This window comes from Necator americanus, chromosome II (genome assembly GCF_031761385.1).
Source record: "Necator americanus strain Aroian chromosome II, whole genome shotgun sequence".
NCBI classification, from domain to species: Eukaryota; Metazoa; Nematoda; class Chromadorea; order Rhabditida; family Ancylostomatidae; genus Necator; species Necator americanus.
Window position 1 is genome coordinate 15,405,243 of NC_087372.1, and position 15,012 is coordinate 15,420,254.

Genomic DNA, 15,012 nt, shown 5'->3' on the forward strand with positions numbered 1-15,012 from the left:
GTTTTAACATCTTGCTGAACCGAAACGTGCCACTTAATCCCTCAACTCGAGGATGTCCAACGACCACTGTACACAGCGGTTAGGGAGGAACTACCTATCGGAGATTCTGGTCTGTGTCTAGAAAATGAAGAATGGAAAGTCTTGCGAAAGCGGTGGAATTGACGCGAAAATGCTGAAATCCCCATTCCACTTGGAATTCGAGATATCATTCGTTCAATATGAAATGGCGAAACGTAATTTGTAGAGTCACTCTTCCTGTCATAATTCCCTCTACGAGAAGTTCTCCATTACGGAACCCAAGAAGTACCGAGGAATATCATTGCTGAGTGTAAAATTTGTTTATTAAACATCGCAAAGAAACCACCCGTGATGAATAAGCCGTCTTTCGTCGTGGTCGATTTAGGACTGACCAGGTGATCGTCAGAAGAGTGATCGAAATGTGGCAGCGCTACTCGAAGTCTATGCATTTATTCTTCTTAGAGTTTGAATCCGCTTTCGATTCCCTTCACCAAAACCGCTTTTTCAACGCGCTCTGTGTCGATAATGTTCCAGGAAAGTTTGTTTCGAGGATATGAGCAGAAAGAGCAATTGTTGGTGTTCGAACACCAGCCGGATCTACTTTAACTTTCGAAGTGGAAACTGGAGCAAGAGAAAGAGAAATGGGCTATTTTAGGAATATTTTTAGTTTAATTTCACCATCGATGATATCATGCGAAGAACAATTGACCAGTGTCCCGTTGATGTGGTTCTTGAAGCATTTGGCCTTCCCTTGGTCTACCTCAAGTACGCCGAAGACATAGTACTATTTGCAGCGCAAAGCTGCAATATGTCGCCATTGTATCAAAATTGGTTTTATTCTGCGTTCTACAACCCTTCTTTGCTAAATATGAGCACATCTGGGTATCTTCGAGATCCTCAGAAAGAATTAGGGTGAACGGACAAACAATTGAACTCGTGGAGTTCTTTTCTTTGGGTTGTATGCTGAAGTACGATGGCAGCTATGAGAGAGATATTCAGCAAAGATGTGCTGAGGCCAGCACTGCATTCAATTTCTTAACGGACTGCCTGTGGTTGACACCCATCATCAAGGAAATCAAGCTGCACGTCTATCTCAATTCGCCCATCATATGTACGGATCGGAGACGTAGGCAGCGCCATCGGTTAAGTTCAATAAGTTCGAGTTCATGGGAAGGAAGCTATTCTGAGGAATGTCTGGCTACTTTCGGTCAATGGTGTGCCAAAACGAAGAGCTCTACTCAGAACTGGATCTTGGTAGGATGACGCCAGGAGAACATCATCATTTTGCTCCTCCCTCTAAAGTAGTCGTAGAAAACCGTCTACGCTTTGTTAGTCACATTATGAAGAGACCAGTTCAGGTCGCCTTGTCTGAGTTGCCCTGAGGATGCTCCCAGACTCAAACTAGAACACGTCACCTGGACGTGAAAGATAGTTTTGGACGGTGGTGGTGAAAGAAGTTGTGAAGAAACTTAGCATAGACAGAAAGTTCGAACGAGTCATAACCTTTCGCAGAATACAGCGACAAAGGGATAGATTCTTCCTTGCGAGCTCCAGCTGAAGAAGAACAGTGTGGGCTCGGATATATGTATTCAGGGACGGCTCGAGTGCAAATAAGACGCGTTAAAGGCATCACCCCACGAATCTGGGGTGGGTGCGAATTTCAGGTGGAGAGTTACTATACGAGGTCGTATTATGTATTAGATTATGGAGATTCCGTCCATTTCTACTAAATTGCCGTAAAAAAACGGCCCGGAAGATGCGGCTCGTGCCCAAGGCTCGCGCGCTCCAATCGCCGTTTTTTACGGTATTTAGGAAGAAATTGTAGACGGAGTCACCCTTCTTTTCATTATCTACGACTCCGTACAGGCATAACCCATCTGAAACCCGCACCACCTCAGATTCGTGGGGTGATGCCTTTAAATCAAAGCATCCTCCTGTCGTTTAAATCAAAGTAACTCATATCGTATTTGTTGTTTAGCCAAAAATTTGCGTACGAGTGTGCCAAAACATTATAGGGACAAATGCATAAAAGTTTGCAAATTAAAAACAAATCAAACAAAGGTTTGGGAAATCGGGAAGTGTTCCTTGTAAAGTAGACTGAAAGGGTAGTACTACCTGTGAATATCGTAAAAAAAAGTGTGTCTTACTCAAGAAAGTGGAGATTTTTATTTTGCACCTTCTCTATACATACTTCCAATACCACAGATTTCTGAAAATTTTAAGTTGTGGAAGGAAAATCTTATTTCAAACTTTCAATGAGATTTAGTTTCAAGCTTGTTTCTTAAGAAATATTAGAAATATGAAAATTACAGCTATACTTAGATACTAATGGCCCGCTTCACCGACGGCGGCCCCAGCACTCTCCACCGTTCGCCCTCGCCATTGTCATCCAAGATGTTCCAAGCTCGAGACGAACGAGGCCTGAGCCGATCCAGCTGAGCCCAGCTGGTCCATTCGTGCAGCAAACACGTCACCCCATCTCGTTGGCGGTCTCCCTCGGGGGCGTTTAGCGTCCCTTGGGATCCACTCTAGCGTATTTTAGTCCATCTATCGTCGATTCTTCTCATGATGTGACCGGCCCATCTATGTTTTGCTTTCGATACATATTCCACTGGGTCGCGAAGACGGGACATTCCTCTTAAGTCGGAGCTACGAAGACCGGCAAGGTGCGCCGGTTAAACTTCAGGAGACATCTCTCAAGGGCTCTGTGGGTAGTAAGTAGCTTCCTAGACGTGGCCACGGTGTCTGCCCACGTCTCCGCTGCGTAACAGAGCGCTGGAAGGACTGTCGAGTCGAACAATGGGCACGAAGATCATGGTCCGTCAGTTGGTCCGTAGCTTCCCCACGGCTGCGAATGCTGCCCATGCTGCTCTCATTCTTCTATTCAGTTCTTCCTTCAAGTCGTTTTCCATGTTCATAGAACGTCCAAGGTATACGTATGACGGAGTTTCCACGATTTGGGAGCCTTCAAGTTGTACTCCTCCGTCCTCGCAGTGCGCGTTCTTCATGAACTGTGTCTTCTTCTGTTTATTCGTAGTCCTATTCTCTTCCCTGCTTCGTTCAATTCGTTGAGCATCGTTTCTGCTTCATTACTGCTCGAAAAGAGAACGATGTCGTCCGCGAAACGAAGGTTCGAAAGAAATCTTCCATCAACACGTATGCCCCTTTCTTCCCAGGATAGTGATTTCATTATCCATTGCAATGCAGCCGTGAACAGCTTCGGCGATATAGTATCGCCTTGTCGTACCCCTTTCCAATGGGTATGGTGAGAGGGCGGTGGAAAAGCTGTATCCTAGTCGTGCATCGTTCGTAGCAATTGGCTAATGTCCTCACATACGACGCGTCCACACCTTGATCGACCAGCGCTGACAGTATTGCATTCGTTTCTACACTGTCAAAGGCTTTCTCATAGTCGACGAAGGTTAGAACTAGGGGCAGGCGGTATTCCCGGCAAACCTCTATGACCCTCGACACGGTCTGGATGTGGTCCAAGCAGCTGAACCCTTGGCGGAATCCAGCTTGTTCTTGAGGCTGGGCTTCATCCAGCGTCCTAGATATGCGTGTGAGGATGATCTTGGTGAATACTTTGTATAACACGCTCAGCAAGCATATCGGACGGTAGTTCCGAAGGTCCTCTCGGTCACCTTTCTTATGGATAAGAACGGTTCGCGAGGTCTTCCACTGGTCTGGGATCCTTTCTTTCTGAAGATAGGATGTCATGTGCGCTGCTAAGATTACATGAAGCGGATGGCCACCAGCCCGAAGAAAGTCTGCTGATATAAAATCAGGTCCGGGGCTGTGCCAGGTTTCATGCTCTTGATAGCGACTCGTACTTCCGAAGGAGAATCCGTGGTGGAGCTTCGCCAGTGGGGATGATTGGGCTTGACACAGGAGTTGATGAACGGAAAAGGTTCGAGTAGAACCTCTCCGTAATGATTTCCATCTCACGACGAGAAGACGTGCGAGTCCCGTCTTCGCTCAGCAAGGTTGCTAGCGGAATATTATATTCGCGGAGATCCCTGCGGCACTTCTTTAGACTCGTTCTTCTTTGTGCTGCTTCTAGAATCTTCTTCTGCCTGTACTTCAAAAGATCCTCCTGCAACGCTTTTCTGCAGCTAGTGTTTGCTACTAACCGCTCAATGTGCGATGCATTCGGATCAAGCCTCAAAGCCCTTCTTCTTCCTAACAATTCCTTGGTGGTCTTCGAAATTCGATCCAAGTTTGTCGTGCGCGACTTCGAGGCACGTTCAGCACAGGCTCGTAATCCTCTGAGCAGCATCTCGTAGTCCACGTTTGGGTCCTCCTCGATGTGCCAGTCACCTTGGGACAGGGAGTCCTCGAGTACGCAATCGTCGTAGACGACTTCTTTTCTCCTTCGTTGCCGATAGCAGTTCTTTTCCATCGTGTGGCTAAGTCGTATTTTCGCACGAAGGAGACGGTGATCAGAACCACTACAAAAGGATGGTACTACTGAGACGTCAAATAGACACCACCTCCGGTTGGTGAGTATGTGGTCGATCTCCGCACGAGTCGCGCCATTGGGCGATTCCCATGTCCACCGACGATGATCTTTTTCATGAAAAGAGAGTTCCCATGAAAGAGGCGAGCGGCGGACAACAGCCCGGCGAGACGATTGCCATTTTCATTCCGGTCCCCCAGTCCAAATCTTCCAATCCTGTATTCCTCTTCTGTGGCCTTTCCTAGTTTTGCGTTGAAGTCTCCGACAACGAACTTGTAAAAGGACTTCTCGTTGTGGACTACTTCCTCCAGCTCCTCGTAAAACGCGTCCAATTCGGAATCATCAGCTGCTGATGTTGGTGAATAGCAGTTGATGATACTGATGGATTTTTGGCGCAGAGGGCGGAGGCGAAGAATGGCCAGACGAGGTGACAGGATCTCGTGAGAATCGACGAGATGGACGACAGATGGGTGCACAACGAAACCAACACCGCCTACATTTCGCGACGGAACCTTCTCTCCACGAATGACGAGTGTACCGTCATTCATCTGTCGTACGTCGCTCCTTCTGCACTTGGTCTCCTGCAGAGCAATCACGTGAAATTTGATACGCTCTGCAGCTCCGAGAAGGGAATGCAGGTCGGCGTCTTTGGAAACTGTTCTCGCGTTGTAAGTACACAGTCTGAGACAGTCTCCATGGCGAGTCGTGCGTGTGTCGCCTTGGTCCAGAATCAATGACGTCCTGAGCAACCCGAGATTTGATCGCCTCTCACCGGTCGCCATACCGTCCGACGTCTGAGACGGCAGGGCCCAGTGTGCAGGGTACTGAGGCAGTGAATATGCTGGAGTGGCAAAGAGACTTTTCCCCAAACTAAGCAGCCATGCCACGGCGAGCTTAGCTTTCACCACAGGTCGTCGCCCAACCTATATGGATCAGGGAACCACCTTGCGACATTTTGCCAAGACGGTGGTGAATCTTAGCAGTGGTTTACTCTTAGCTAGGCTTCCGATTCCGAGAAGTCGGAATGTCGGATGTGTCGAACTCCTTCTCAGCTTGGGAGACCTGCCGGAGGACGAACCTCCGCTGTGCATCGCAGTTCGACGCCCAGTGTCACCTCCACGCCACTATGAGGCGGTAAACCGTTGTGGAGGAGTTACAGCTATAATAAAAAAAAATTCAAACAGATTTCAGAGAGCTGCATTTTGGAAGTTTTGAATTTTTAATTTTTTCAGTCTTTAATTTGAAAATGTAATTTCGCATGAGAAATGAAGTTTTGGCTCCCTTTTGCCTTCAGGTATGCCGCGCTTCGCAATTCGTGACATCAACAATCATTTCTTGCATGATCGATGTGCGTTCTGAATATTGAAATTGACATTTTTAATACTGTTATCATAGCTTTATCGCGGTCTTAAAGGTTTCTGTGTTGCGGCAAGAATATTAAAGATCATAGTTTAAACAAGTTTTGCAATTTTCGAGTTCTGAGAACAGGCGGCATCGGGAGAGCCCAAAAAAAAAAGAAGTTCGGCGGACGTGCACACGAAAGAAATCTGCGCCAGCGGTGCACCACGGCTGACTACACTGCTTTACCTTTATCATCATCACGATAACTGTGGACAGAAGGAAAAACGAGAAATTTCTGAGCAGAAAGGGAATTCAATTGTTTTCACTGAGTGGTGCTAATCCTGAGAATTAAATAAAATAGTTGAGCCTACTTCACAGCAAGCACATCATGAGGTCTGAAGACTTCAAAGGATTATCGAAACAAATTAAAAGGGGCGCAAAAAGTGAACGAAATTGTGGTCGAAACTATGAAATAAAATCCTAGATTTTCCTGTTAACTCAACAAAAGTTGAGAAAATAACACATAGCAACTTTTTTGCCCGAAAAAGTAGCAAAGTGAGAGAATAGCGGCTATTTCATAAGTCACTCGTCTCTAAACTAAGTATGAACCACAACGGTAAGAGGAAACGTCAATTGTAAAATGCAAAAAAAAGTATTAGTTGCGTCTGCAAAATCAGTACATTGTTGTAACAAAGAAAAACTTCAAGTACTGGCCACACAATAAACAATTTTAAAAAAGGTACATAGTGTAGATAACATAAAGTACATAGCCAGATATCTCCTGAAAAAAAAATACACGTTGCACTTTGAAATAGCAGTGAGTGGTTGGCCAAAACTGTCTTACATCCGTATTTATGATAACCAGAGCAAGTGAAGTTTGAGAAGGTCACGCTAAATTTTATTTGATTTCCAACTCAGCGAAGAAAGATAAATATTATGGCAGAGGTATTAACTAATCTTGGCGCTTTACACAATTTGCAAAAAAAAAAAACAAGAATGAGAAGAAAAGTAAAGGAAGATGTAAAGAATTAGTCAAAGCTAAAGTTCCATTCGTTCAATAATCGTTCAACTTTGGCCCAAAAAAGCACAAAAATCCATCTATCAAACTCTGTCCGGAGAGAAATTGTCAGTCGCATTGCGCAACGTGGACAACTTCATCGCGGAAATCTTCAGAGCCATGAGATTACACAAAGCGAGGAAGCGTGCTATGAGCAGAGCCTCCGGATCAAGCTGCAGTGCATGCAGCACTCCAGATGAAGAGAGCGGAGGCAGCCGTGCAAGCGACGAAAACACAAAAGCTGCTCGCTCATCGCGAACCTACACGTTTCTTGTAGACGATTCTCGAAAAGGAGGGGAAGTTGCCGAGGGGAAGTTATGAGTTGGCGGGACGTAAGGTAACTATTTTATTTTTTAGGCCAGACAAAAGGCCTTGTCACTGCACTGATTGGAGCGTTTTCATATGTGTTTGTTGCACTCAATCTCGTACAAAACTACGAAATACTTCTGTCCTGAAAATGTCGGAGAAATATGGCAAGAGCAGACATAAACAAATGAAATAACTAGAAATCTATTAAGTAATTAACAGATAAAAAAGGCAAACAGCAGGGATTATCTCAGTGCGAGTCCCGGCTCTGGAGCTCAGCATTCAGCTTAGCATTATTCAAATCAACAAAGAAAACCGAGATGTTTAGGAGCTGTGCAAGTTCTTAAACATAAAACGTTAATGGGCGAACTGTTCGCAGAATGTCCTCTTTCGCTTCGGTGTCAGGCTTCGACGAGCGGGAATACTGGCTCTCGGAATGCAGTCGGGTGCAGCGACAGAAAAACAATTATTTAGGTCTCATCAAAGCAAGAAAAGAAAGTAAGAAAGAATTGAAAGTGAAGTGAAGTGTTGAGTAGTAGTTCAATGTGTCATTTTTTCCCCTTTTTTTTTTTGCTTTTCAAATATTTTCTTCACTTTTTCATTTGGAGACTGCGTACCACGAATGACAAGTTGTGGGTGTGATCACGGCCAATACGATATATTATGTACGATTTGTCGCATGAGGCACCAGGTAATGCCATCTTTGAAAACGACTCGTTTCCCTCCGCAGCCTAGGCTGGTATGAATTTCCAATTGCTAATGACTATATAGAGTCGTATATAAAGTCGTAAATTGCGGAAACAGGTGGGATCCACCTCATTCCCTCCCGCCCGGAAGATCCGACGCGTGCACAATTGTGGCGCGCTCCAGTAGAACTTCGAGCGCTTCGGGACGCTGTTTTCTACGACGAGCTCTATTGGAGCGCGCCATCCTTGTGCACGCGCCGCATCCTTCGGGTCGTGTTTTACAGCTATTAGGAAGTGGACGCAGAACGTGTACAAGTGTGGCGTTTTATGAAGTGCCTCGCAGAAAAAATTGTACAAAAATGTAGTTTCCCACGCCTTTTTTCAAGGACTAGGAGAAATTGAACGTGGTTGCACCCGTACTCGTAATCTACAAAAATTAACATCGTCAAATTCGTTGTATGCTGTCTTTAACGGTCATCTTTTTAAACAAACAAAGGAACTTACGATACATGTTATAATAGTATTGTTATTACTGGTATATATATATATATATATATATATATATATATATACAGAAATTTGATAGATAAATTTTATATATATATATATATATATATATATATATATATATATATATATATATATATAAGTTTTATCACAATAACTTACTGGGCTATCAAATTTCTGTTACACCTCAGAGATTTCGCTCTAGGAATTTACTTAGTAGATTTGTTAGCCCAATTCTATGGATTATTAATCTACCTTAAAGGCAGCATACTATGCATCTGACGTGGGTTGGTTATCCCATGGAAAGCTTCTATATAGGGTCATAGATTGCAGGAAACCACGTGGTTCCGCTCATCCCTCCTAGGAAACGACATGGGCATCGCTTTAGTTCCTACGCGTTAGAATCCGCATCTATGTACACGTTCCGTTCCCCTCAGCAGTCTGTTCATTTGTTTAAATTGGATAGGCTGGTGAAGAGACCTTAACCTTCGAAGAGTCGCTCGTTGATGCGGCGCGTGCACGAGGGTGGCGCGTTGCAACGCAAGCCGTCATGAAAAACGGCGGCGTCCGGGCCGTTTTTACAGCGACTACGGAGAAATGAGCGGAACCACCTGGTTTTTCGCGATCTACAACTCTGTGGAGAACCTTTCCATGGGGAATTCCATATCACGTTATATTCGTGGTATGCTGCCCTTAAGTACTCCACATCCTATCATCAGTGCTCCTTGATCCTGATTCTGGCAGCGCTCTTCCTATAAGTCGTAAAGGGAGTCCCAATGCCTCCACTTAGGTCCAAGAAGATCATTGTGTGCTGCTGGTGGAATATCAAGAAGGTCTTTAATTGGCCTCTTCCGCCAAGTGATTCTACCATTGGTACTGAGAAGTACTGCCACCAGCCGGAACAGTTGGCTGCAAACTTGAGAGAAAGCTTTCTTTTTGCATGGCAGCGCGGACCTACACGTCGCAAACTTGATTCGGGTGAAATTGCGCAGTCTTGACTGGACGATCTTTCGCCATCCGCCATACAGTCGGCACATTGCTCCGTCCGACTACCACCTGTTCCTACTTCTGGTCCATCATATGGAAGGACACCACTTTGTTAATCTCGGAATTCTGGAACGAATCTACAGACTGCCTGGACGTTGGCAGCAGGTCGACGATACCGATGGGGGCTACGTCAGTGATTCAAAACTAAACGTGTTACAATAAACAGTTTGCGAATGAAATATTGCAGAGCGTAACAAAAATCACTTGCCAGCCTAATGATATATATAATTCATCTGTTATCTGAACCGAGAGATTCAAGCATCTGCTCTAAATGAGGCTGGAAACTTGGACATGAGATATGCACACGCGGATTTTGATGAATGCGTACTAGTTTTCATGTGCTTAAATTTAGAAAAAGAACTCCAGTTCGATTCCGGTAGCATAATGGAGGCTCTTGCTCTGCTGCATGCATCGTTAGCATGTTTTGCTGTTACGGACTTGCTGAGAGTAAAGAAGCAACTGAATCAGTTAGCCCTCTATCTACACTTTATTTAGTGCTGTCATAGTACCATGTTCTTATGGGTGAAATATGGGAAATTTTTGCATCATATGTGACAAAATTATGAGAACAGTTACATATAACCGAGTGTTTTATTTATTAGAGACAGCCAACTTCTTAAAGGCATCATTCCACGAATCTGGAGTGGAACGGATTTCCGGTGGAGTACTCGAATACGGGTTCGTAGACTATGGGGAGGAGGGTGATTCCGTTCATTTCTTCCTAAATGACGTAGAAAACGGCCCGGAAGATACGGCTTCGACGCACTATTTTCTACAAGGAGTTCGACTGGAGCGCGCCAGCTCTGTGCGGCGCCGCATCTTCCGGGCCGTTTTTTACGGCAATTAGGAAGAAATGGACGGAATCACCCTCTCTCCATAATCTACTACCCCGTATACTGATACTCCACTTGACATCCGTACCACCTCAGACTCGTGGGGTGATGCCTTTAAGTAGCGCGCACCGGTACAAAAATTGCACTTAATGACGTATATATATATATATATATATATATATATATATATATATATATATATATATATATATATATATATATATTTGGGTCAAAACGACATGAAGCACGGACCGTTGCGCAAGCGGCCGCGCACGGAAGCGGTGCGCTGGAGACAGCGGTTGGAATCGAGGTGGGACCATGGCGAACTGCAGAGGTGTGAGGCGGTAGCGTGGATCCTTACACGATCCCAACCGCTACGCTCCACCGCTCCGCTTCGAGCACAGCCGCTTGCGCAAATGTCCGTGTTTCATGTCGTTTTGACCCGACTATTCAGTCTGAGCGTTAAGGGGATTAAGAAAAACTGATACAGTTTCAAGAATCTGTAACAGTTAGATCTTCCTCATTTTCTCGTCACACTAAAATCCTTTTCGGTTTCGGGAAAGGAGTTGATATTGCAACCTTTTTTTAAAGGATATTAGTCCCTCACATTCACTTCAAAAAAAGTACGCATCATGTAACATTCGCAAATCCCGTAGCCATACTTCCTTCAACATTTTATGCAGAATGACCCTTCAGTTTTCAAACTATAACCTCTATAATTGCTGCCTTAAAAGAAGAGAAGAAAAAATGTGACCATACGTGTACTGATAGACGTAAAACGGTGGACATCAAGAGTGATATTACGACTGCTCAGGCTCCCAAGGAATTATATTCTCACAGCAGTTTTTGCGTTACTATTAGCTCGCTACGTTTCGGATAACCGTTGCAGTTCTAACAGGACCCACCGAACTCGCTCTCCCAAGTAATTCTGCGCATGCAGAGAAGCTGTGTTCAAGTCAAACTCGAATTTCGAAAAAACTCGATTTTCGAATTGTCAAATCGACTCTTTCATTAATGAAGACTTTTGCTAGAAGGTCGTCAAAGAGAGCGCACCGCGAAATTCACGATGCTCTTTTCACTCCAGTGGATAGGGTTGGGGTGTAGTTCACTACCACGGAAGATATCACGTTCATTTCACTGTATAAATCCAGAAAAACGCTTGTGCAGTAGTGTTTTGTGTTTGTGTCTTTTCAGCGTCGCAACTTATTACGCGATGGAATAGGGGGAGGGGGATCCGTCAAAAAACGCCTGCGGTCCAACTGAACAACTCAGCGAAGCAACAGAAACGCGCATTCTACAATTCGTAACAAGCAGCATCGTTGAGGAAACGAAAACTCTCAGAACTACTACATATGCGTTTTTTTAAGGATTTGTTGGAGGATTTCAGCCTAGTCCTTCGCATACTCGTGAACCACACCCGTATCACTATCTACATCTGCGGGATACCTAATTTTTTTTTCTTTTTCCTTTTCAAGAATTTTTTAATAGGCTGCGTTTAACGAAGGCAAACCAATCATTTTATCTATGTGTTCCATGCTAACAGCTTCAATTTGGAGGATTTGGAACTATAGGACTAAGGGTTACTATAGGAGCGGGGAATCAACGGGCAGTACATACCCTGAAATACATAATTGCGTCGTGCGAGTTAGATTATTCCTGTTTATTTCGCAATGAACCTTTTTTTGATGGTTTCAAGTCATATAATAATTTGTTCTTTCATTCGCAAAATTATCGTAGAAGACTTCTACGGACCTCATCTTATTGAGCGTTTCTACGCTCAAGGACAGATCTTTAGGTAAATTATATGTGTACACAACAGTGCTTAAATCTAAATATCTGTTGCATTCTGCAGGAAACACGTAGCAGTCAGAATCCTTGACTAACTGTGACAAATAATGACTGCATATGTTAAAGGAATTGAAATTTGGCATTTAGAGAATGATGACAACGACAACTCGATGCATCTTTGTCAATTTACGAACAAAGCGCTGCTCGATCTCTAACTAGGCTGAGATGATTGATCTGTCGGCGTTCTTTCAGAATCATCCTCTTTTCGGCACGGCTGCCCGTGTTTTCATTCCTCTGGCAAGTTCCTCCTACTCTTCTCTCTGTTCATCTTCTATCTTTCTTCCACCACACCCCAGCCAGCCAGTTAGCTGTCGTGTGCCCATTTGCGGTCGCGGCTTTTCGGCAATCGTTCGACGGATCGAATTTGATGTGAAATCAGTGCGTGCAAGGTCGATTCGACCATGTCGAACAACATAAAATTAGAGGAAATCGTTTTTTTCTGGTCGGAAACAACAGCGTATTGCCCATTTCCACCGCTCGTCGAACACGTTTGCTAAGACGAGTTCATTGGGATCCCAATAAAATTGAAAACGTCGTTTCATCACAGTTCGAAGAAGTGGACAAGCATACCTAAGTGTCCTGGAACTGACAGAGAAATGACAATTTTGGTCCTCATCCAGTTAGAAACGGCGATAATCATTTTTTATCTTTTTCAATTTTTTTTCCACTTTTTTAGTCCGTCTAGTTATTAATTCACTTCCAAAGGGCAGCTTCGCATATTCTTTCCAAATTCGGCGAACATCAGGTTAGCCAAAATTATTGCCGACATTCTATGACACATATTTTATTACAAAGATTGGACATGTTTCACTTTACAGCGTTTGACTATTTTTTTTTCGGAAGACTAACAGAATAAGGGAATTTTGGAGAGAAATATTACACAGACACATGACACGAAATCCACACGTGGACCAGATTAAAGACATCACCCCACGAATCTGAAGTGGTGCAGATTTCAAGTAGAGTATACGGGGTGGGAGACTATAGAGAGAGGGGTGATTCTGTCTATTTCTTCCTAATTGCCGTAAAAAACGGCCCGGATGATGCGGCGCCGCACAAGGCTGGCGCGCTCCAGTCGAACTCCCTGTAGAAAATATTGCGCCACTACGCCTGAAGCCGTATCTTCCGGGCCGTTTTTTACGGCAATTAGGAAGAAATGGACGGAATCTCCCCCTCTGCATAGTCTCCCATCCCGTATACGAATACTCCACCTGAAATCCGTACCACCTCAGATTCGTGGAGTGATGCCTTTAAGTGGCTTAGATAAGTAAGTTGCAGCTAACTGAAGACAACTGATCATAAAATGGAGGAAATTGATTGCACACGCGGTCATTTTCAAAATTTTTGTCGACTTTGATAATAAAAAATATGTAAGAAAAATTGGCGGCAGCATAAGAAGTGTGAAGACAGCGAAAGTTTTCACAAAGCTGGTTAATTTAGAAATTTTGTGACATCTAATAATTTTTTAGAGTGACAGTTACTTTCATTGGAGCACATTTTTGATTGTGCAGAGCTCACAATATGCTCAGAATAATATTTATGATTGGACAAACCAAAGAAGTATTTTCGTTTCCCAACACTTTGTTGTTTTTACAAGCAGAAAATGTATCTCAGGTCTAAGAGAAGTGGAGTAAATTTATCAAGATAAGTTGGTCGAATGCTCTATTCACTTTTACTGTATTGGTTTTTTTTTTTGGAGAAATTTACTGTTTTCAACTGTTTGATCTACAAATATAGAATGTGTGAATTAAATATGTTGGGATATGTGTATACCTAAAGCTACAACGCTGATCTTTCGAGGAGAAAAGTCTGATATCCGGATCTTTTGTGACGGAGAGACATAATTCCAGTTAAAGGTTTAGGGCCCTTATCATTCGTATCAAGTCAAAATTGTCTCCACCAGCAAATCACAGGGGTGTACGGTATGTTATTTGAAATGGGAGTTGAGCTAACAGTGCGCAGTGAAAAAATTACAATGCTCATTCGTTCTAGCTACCACCTGGTAACCGGTAACTACTGTCACCACCAAAATAACGTTTCCTCCATCATATCTAATCAGTTGAAGAGCAGCGCGCTTGTTTTGATTGTTGTTTACTTTTGCGACAATATTTGTTTTCGATAAGCTGCTCCAGCGCCACCTCGTTTTTTTTCTCCACTCACCTATGTAATCAGCAGCCGTGCCGGATTTTGCATTACCTCCCCGCCAGTGTCCTTGTCGGTCGCGCACGCGTTCAGGTACGGTCGGTTGTAATTATTCCGATTCGGATGGGATCGCCTAGTAATTCGCAAAGCACCGTATACGCGATGCGGTATCTTGAACGACCATCTACCGACAAATCACCACGTTCCCAAGCGTTCATGTACCGCCATCGCATCCAAATAGGCACCCACAAATTTCATCAAACTCACAGTTTTGGGGGAATCCGGAACACTCCTCATTCTCCCGTGATCATTATTTCAACGTCCCTATCGCTGCTGTCTTCTCTTGCAGCGATGACCTTTTCCGGCCGAGAACAATTCGGCTCGTAAATACTTGTGACGCCAGTGGCCAAACGTTGCCATTTTACGTACGTGCCACGGAGGCACTTGTCTCGCTTCATTTCTTCCATTATTCCTATGGTTGTTAGACAAGGTCGACGACAACACTTACAAGTGTTACAGTACTTTCTGTGAGAAGCAACATGTTCAAGGTGAGAGAATGATAAGAAAGTGAGTAACGGTGTTCCTGGAAGGAATTCCACTAAAGTAAGGATAAATAAGTTTGTTGAATGAAAACGTACGAAAGCGAATAAGTTCAATTGAGCTTCACTGCTTAAATGTCACAACATATCAGGCTGGTGTTGGTTTCAAACACAACGAAAGTATAAATCGTTTCGACGTTTGCGGATGATGATGAACTGTGTTGATCTT

At 44.0% G+C, this 15,012-nt stretch overlaps 4 protein-coding genes across 4 annotated transcripts; 1 reads left to right on the forward strand and 3 right to left on the reverse strand.

Annotated features, from left to right (window-relative positions):
• Positions 1-2,840: 2,840 nt before the first annotated feature.
• On the reverse strand, positions 2,841-3,738 carry RB195_017942 (uncharacterized protein; the record flags this gene model as incomplete). The annotated part of the gene is made up of 2 exons (XM_064185152.1): positions 2,841-3,102; positions 3,266-3,738. 2 exons carry the CDS (start codon positions 3,736-3,738, stop codon positions 2,841-2,843), a joined length of 735 nt encoding a protein of 244 aa, XP_064041033.1.
• An 88-nt stretch (positions 3,739-3,826) lies between these two features.
• RB195_017943 (uncharacterized protein) lies at positions 3,827-4,420 on the reverse strand (the record flags this gene model as incomplete). Its single annotated transcript, XM_064185153.1, has 1 exon — positions 3,827-4,420. One exon carries the CDS (start codon positions 4,418-4,420, stop codon positions 3,827-3,829), a length of 594 nt encoding a protein of 197 aa, XP_064041034.1.
• A 65-nt stretch (positions 4,421-4,485) lies between these two features.
• Positions 4,486-5,259, reverse strand: RB195_017944 (uncharacterized protein; the record flags this gene model as incomplete). The annotated part of the gene is made up of 1 exon (XM_064185154.1): positions 4,486-5,259. The coding sequence occupies one exon, from the start codon at positions 5,257-5,259 to the stop codon at positions 4,486-4,488; it is 774 nt and encodes a 257-aa protein (XP_064041035.1).
• Positions 5,260-6,995: 1,736 nt separating this feature from the next.
• RB195_017945 (uncharacterized protein) lies at positions 6,996-7,196 on the forward strand (the record flags this gene model as incomplete). The annotated part of the gene is made up of 1 exon (XM_064185155.1): positions 6,996-7,196. One exon carries the CDS (start codon positions 6,996-6,998, stop codon positions 7,194-7,196), a length of 201 nt encoding a protein of 66 aa, XP_064041036.1.
• Positions 7,197-15,012: the final 7,816 nt, after the last annotated feature.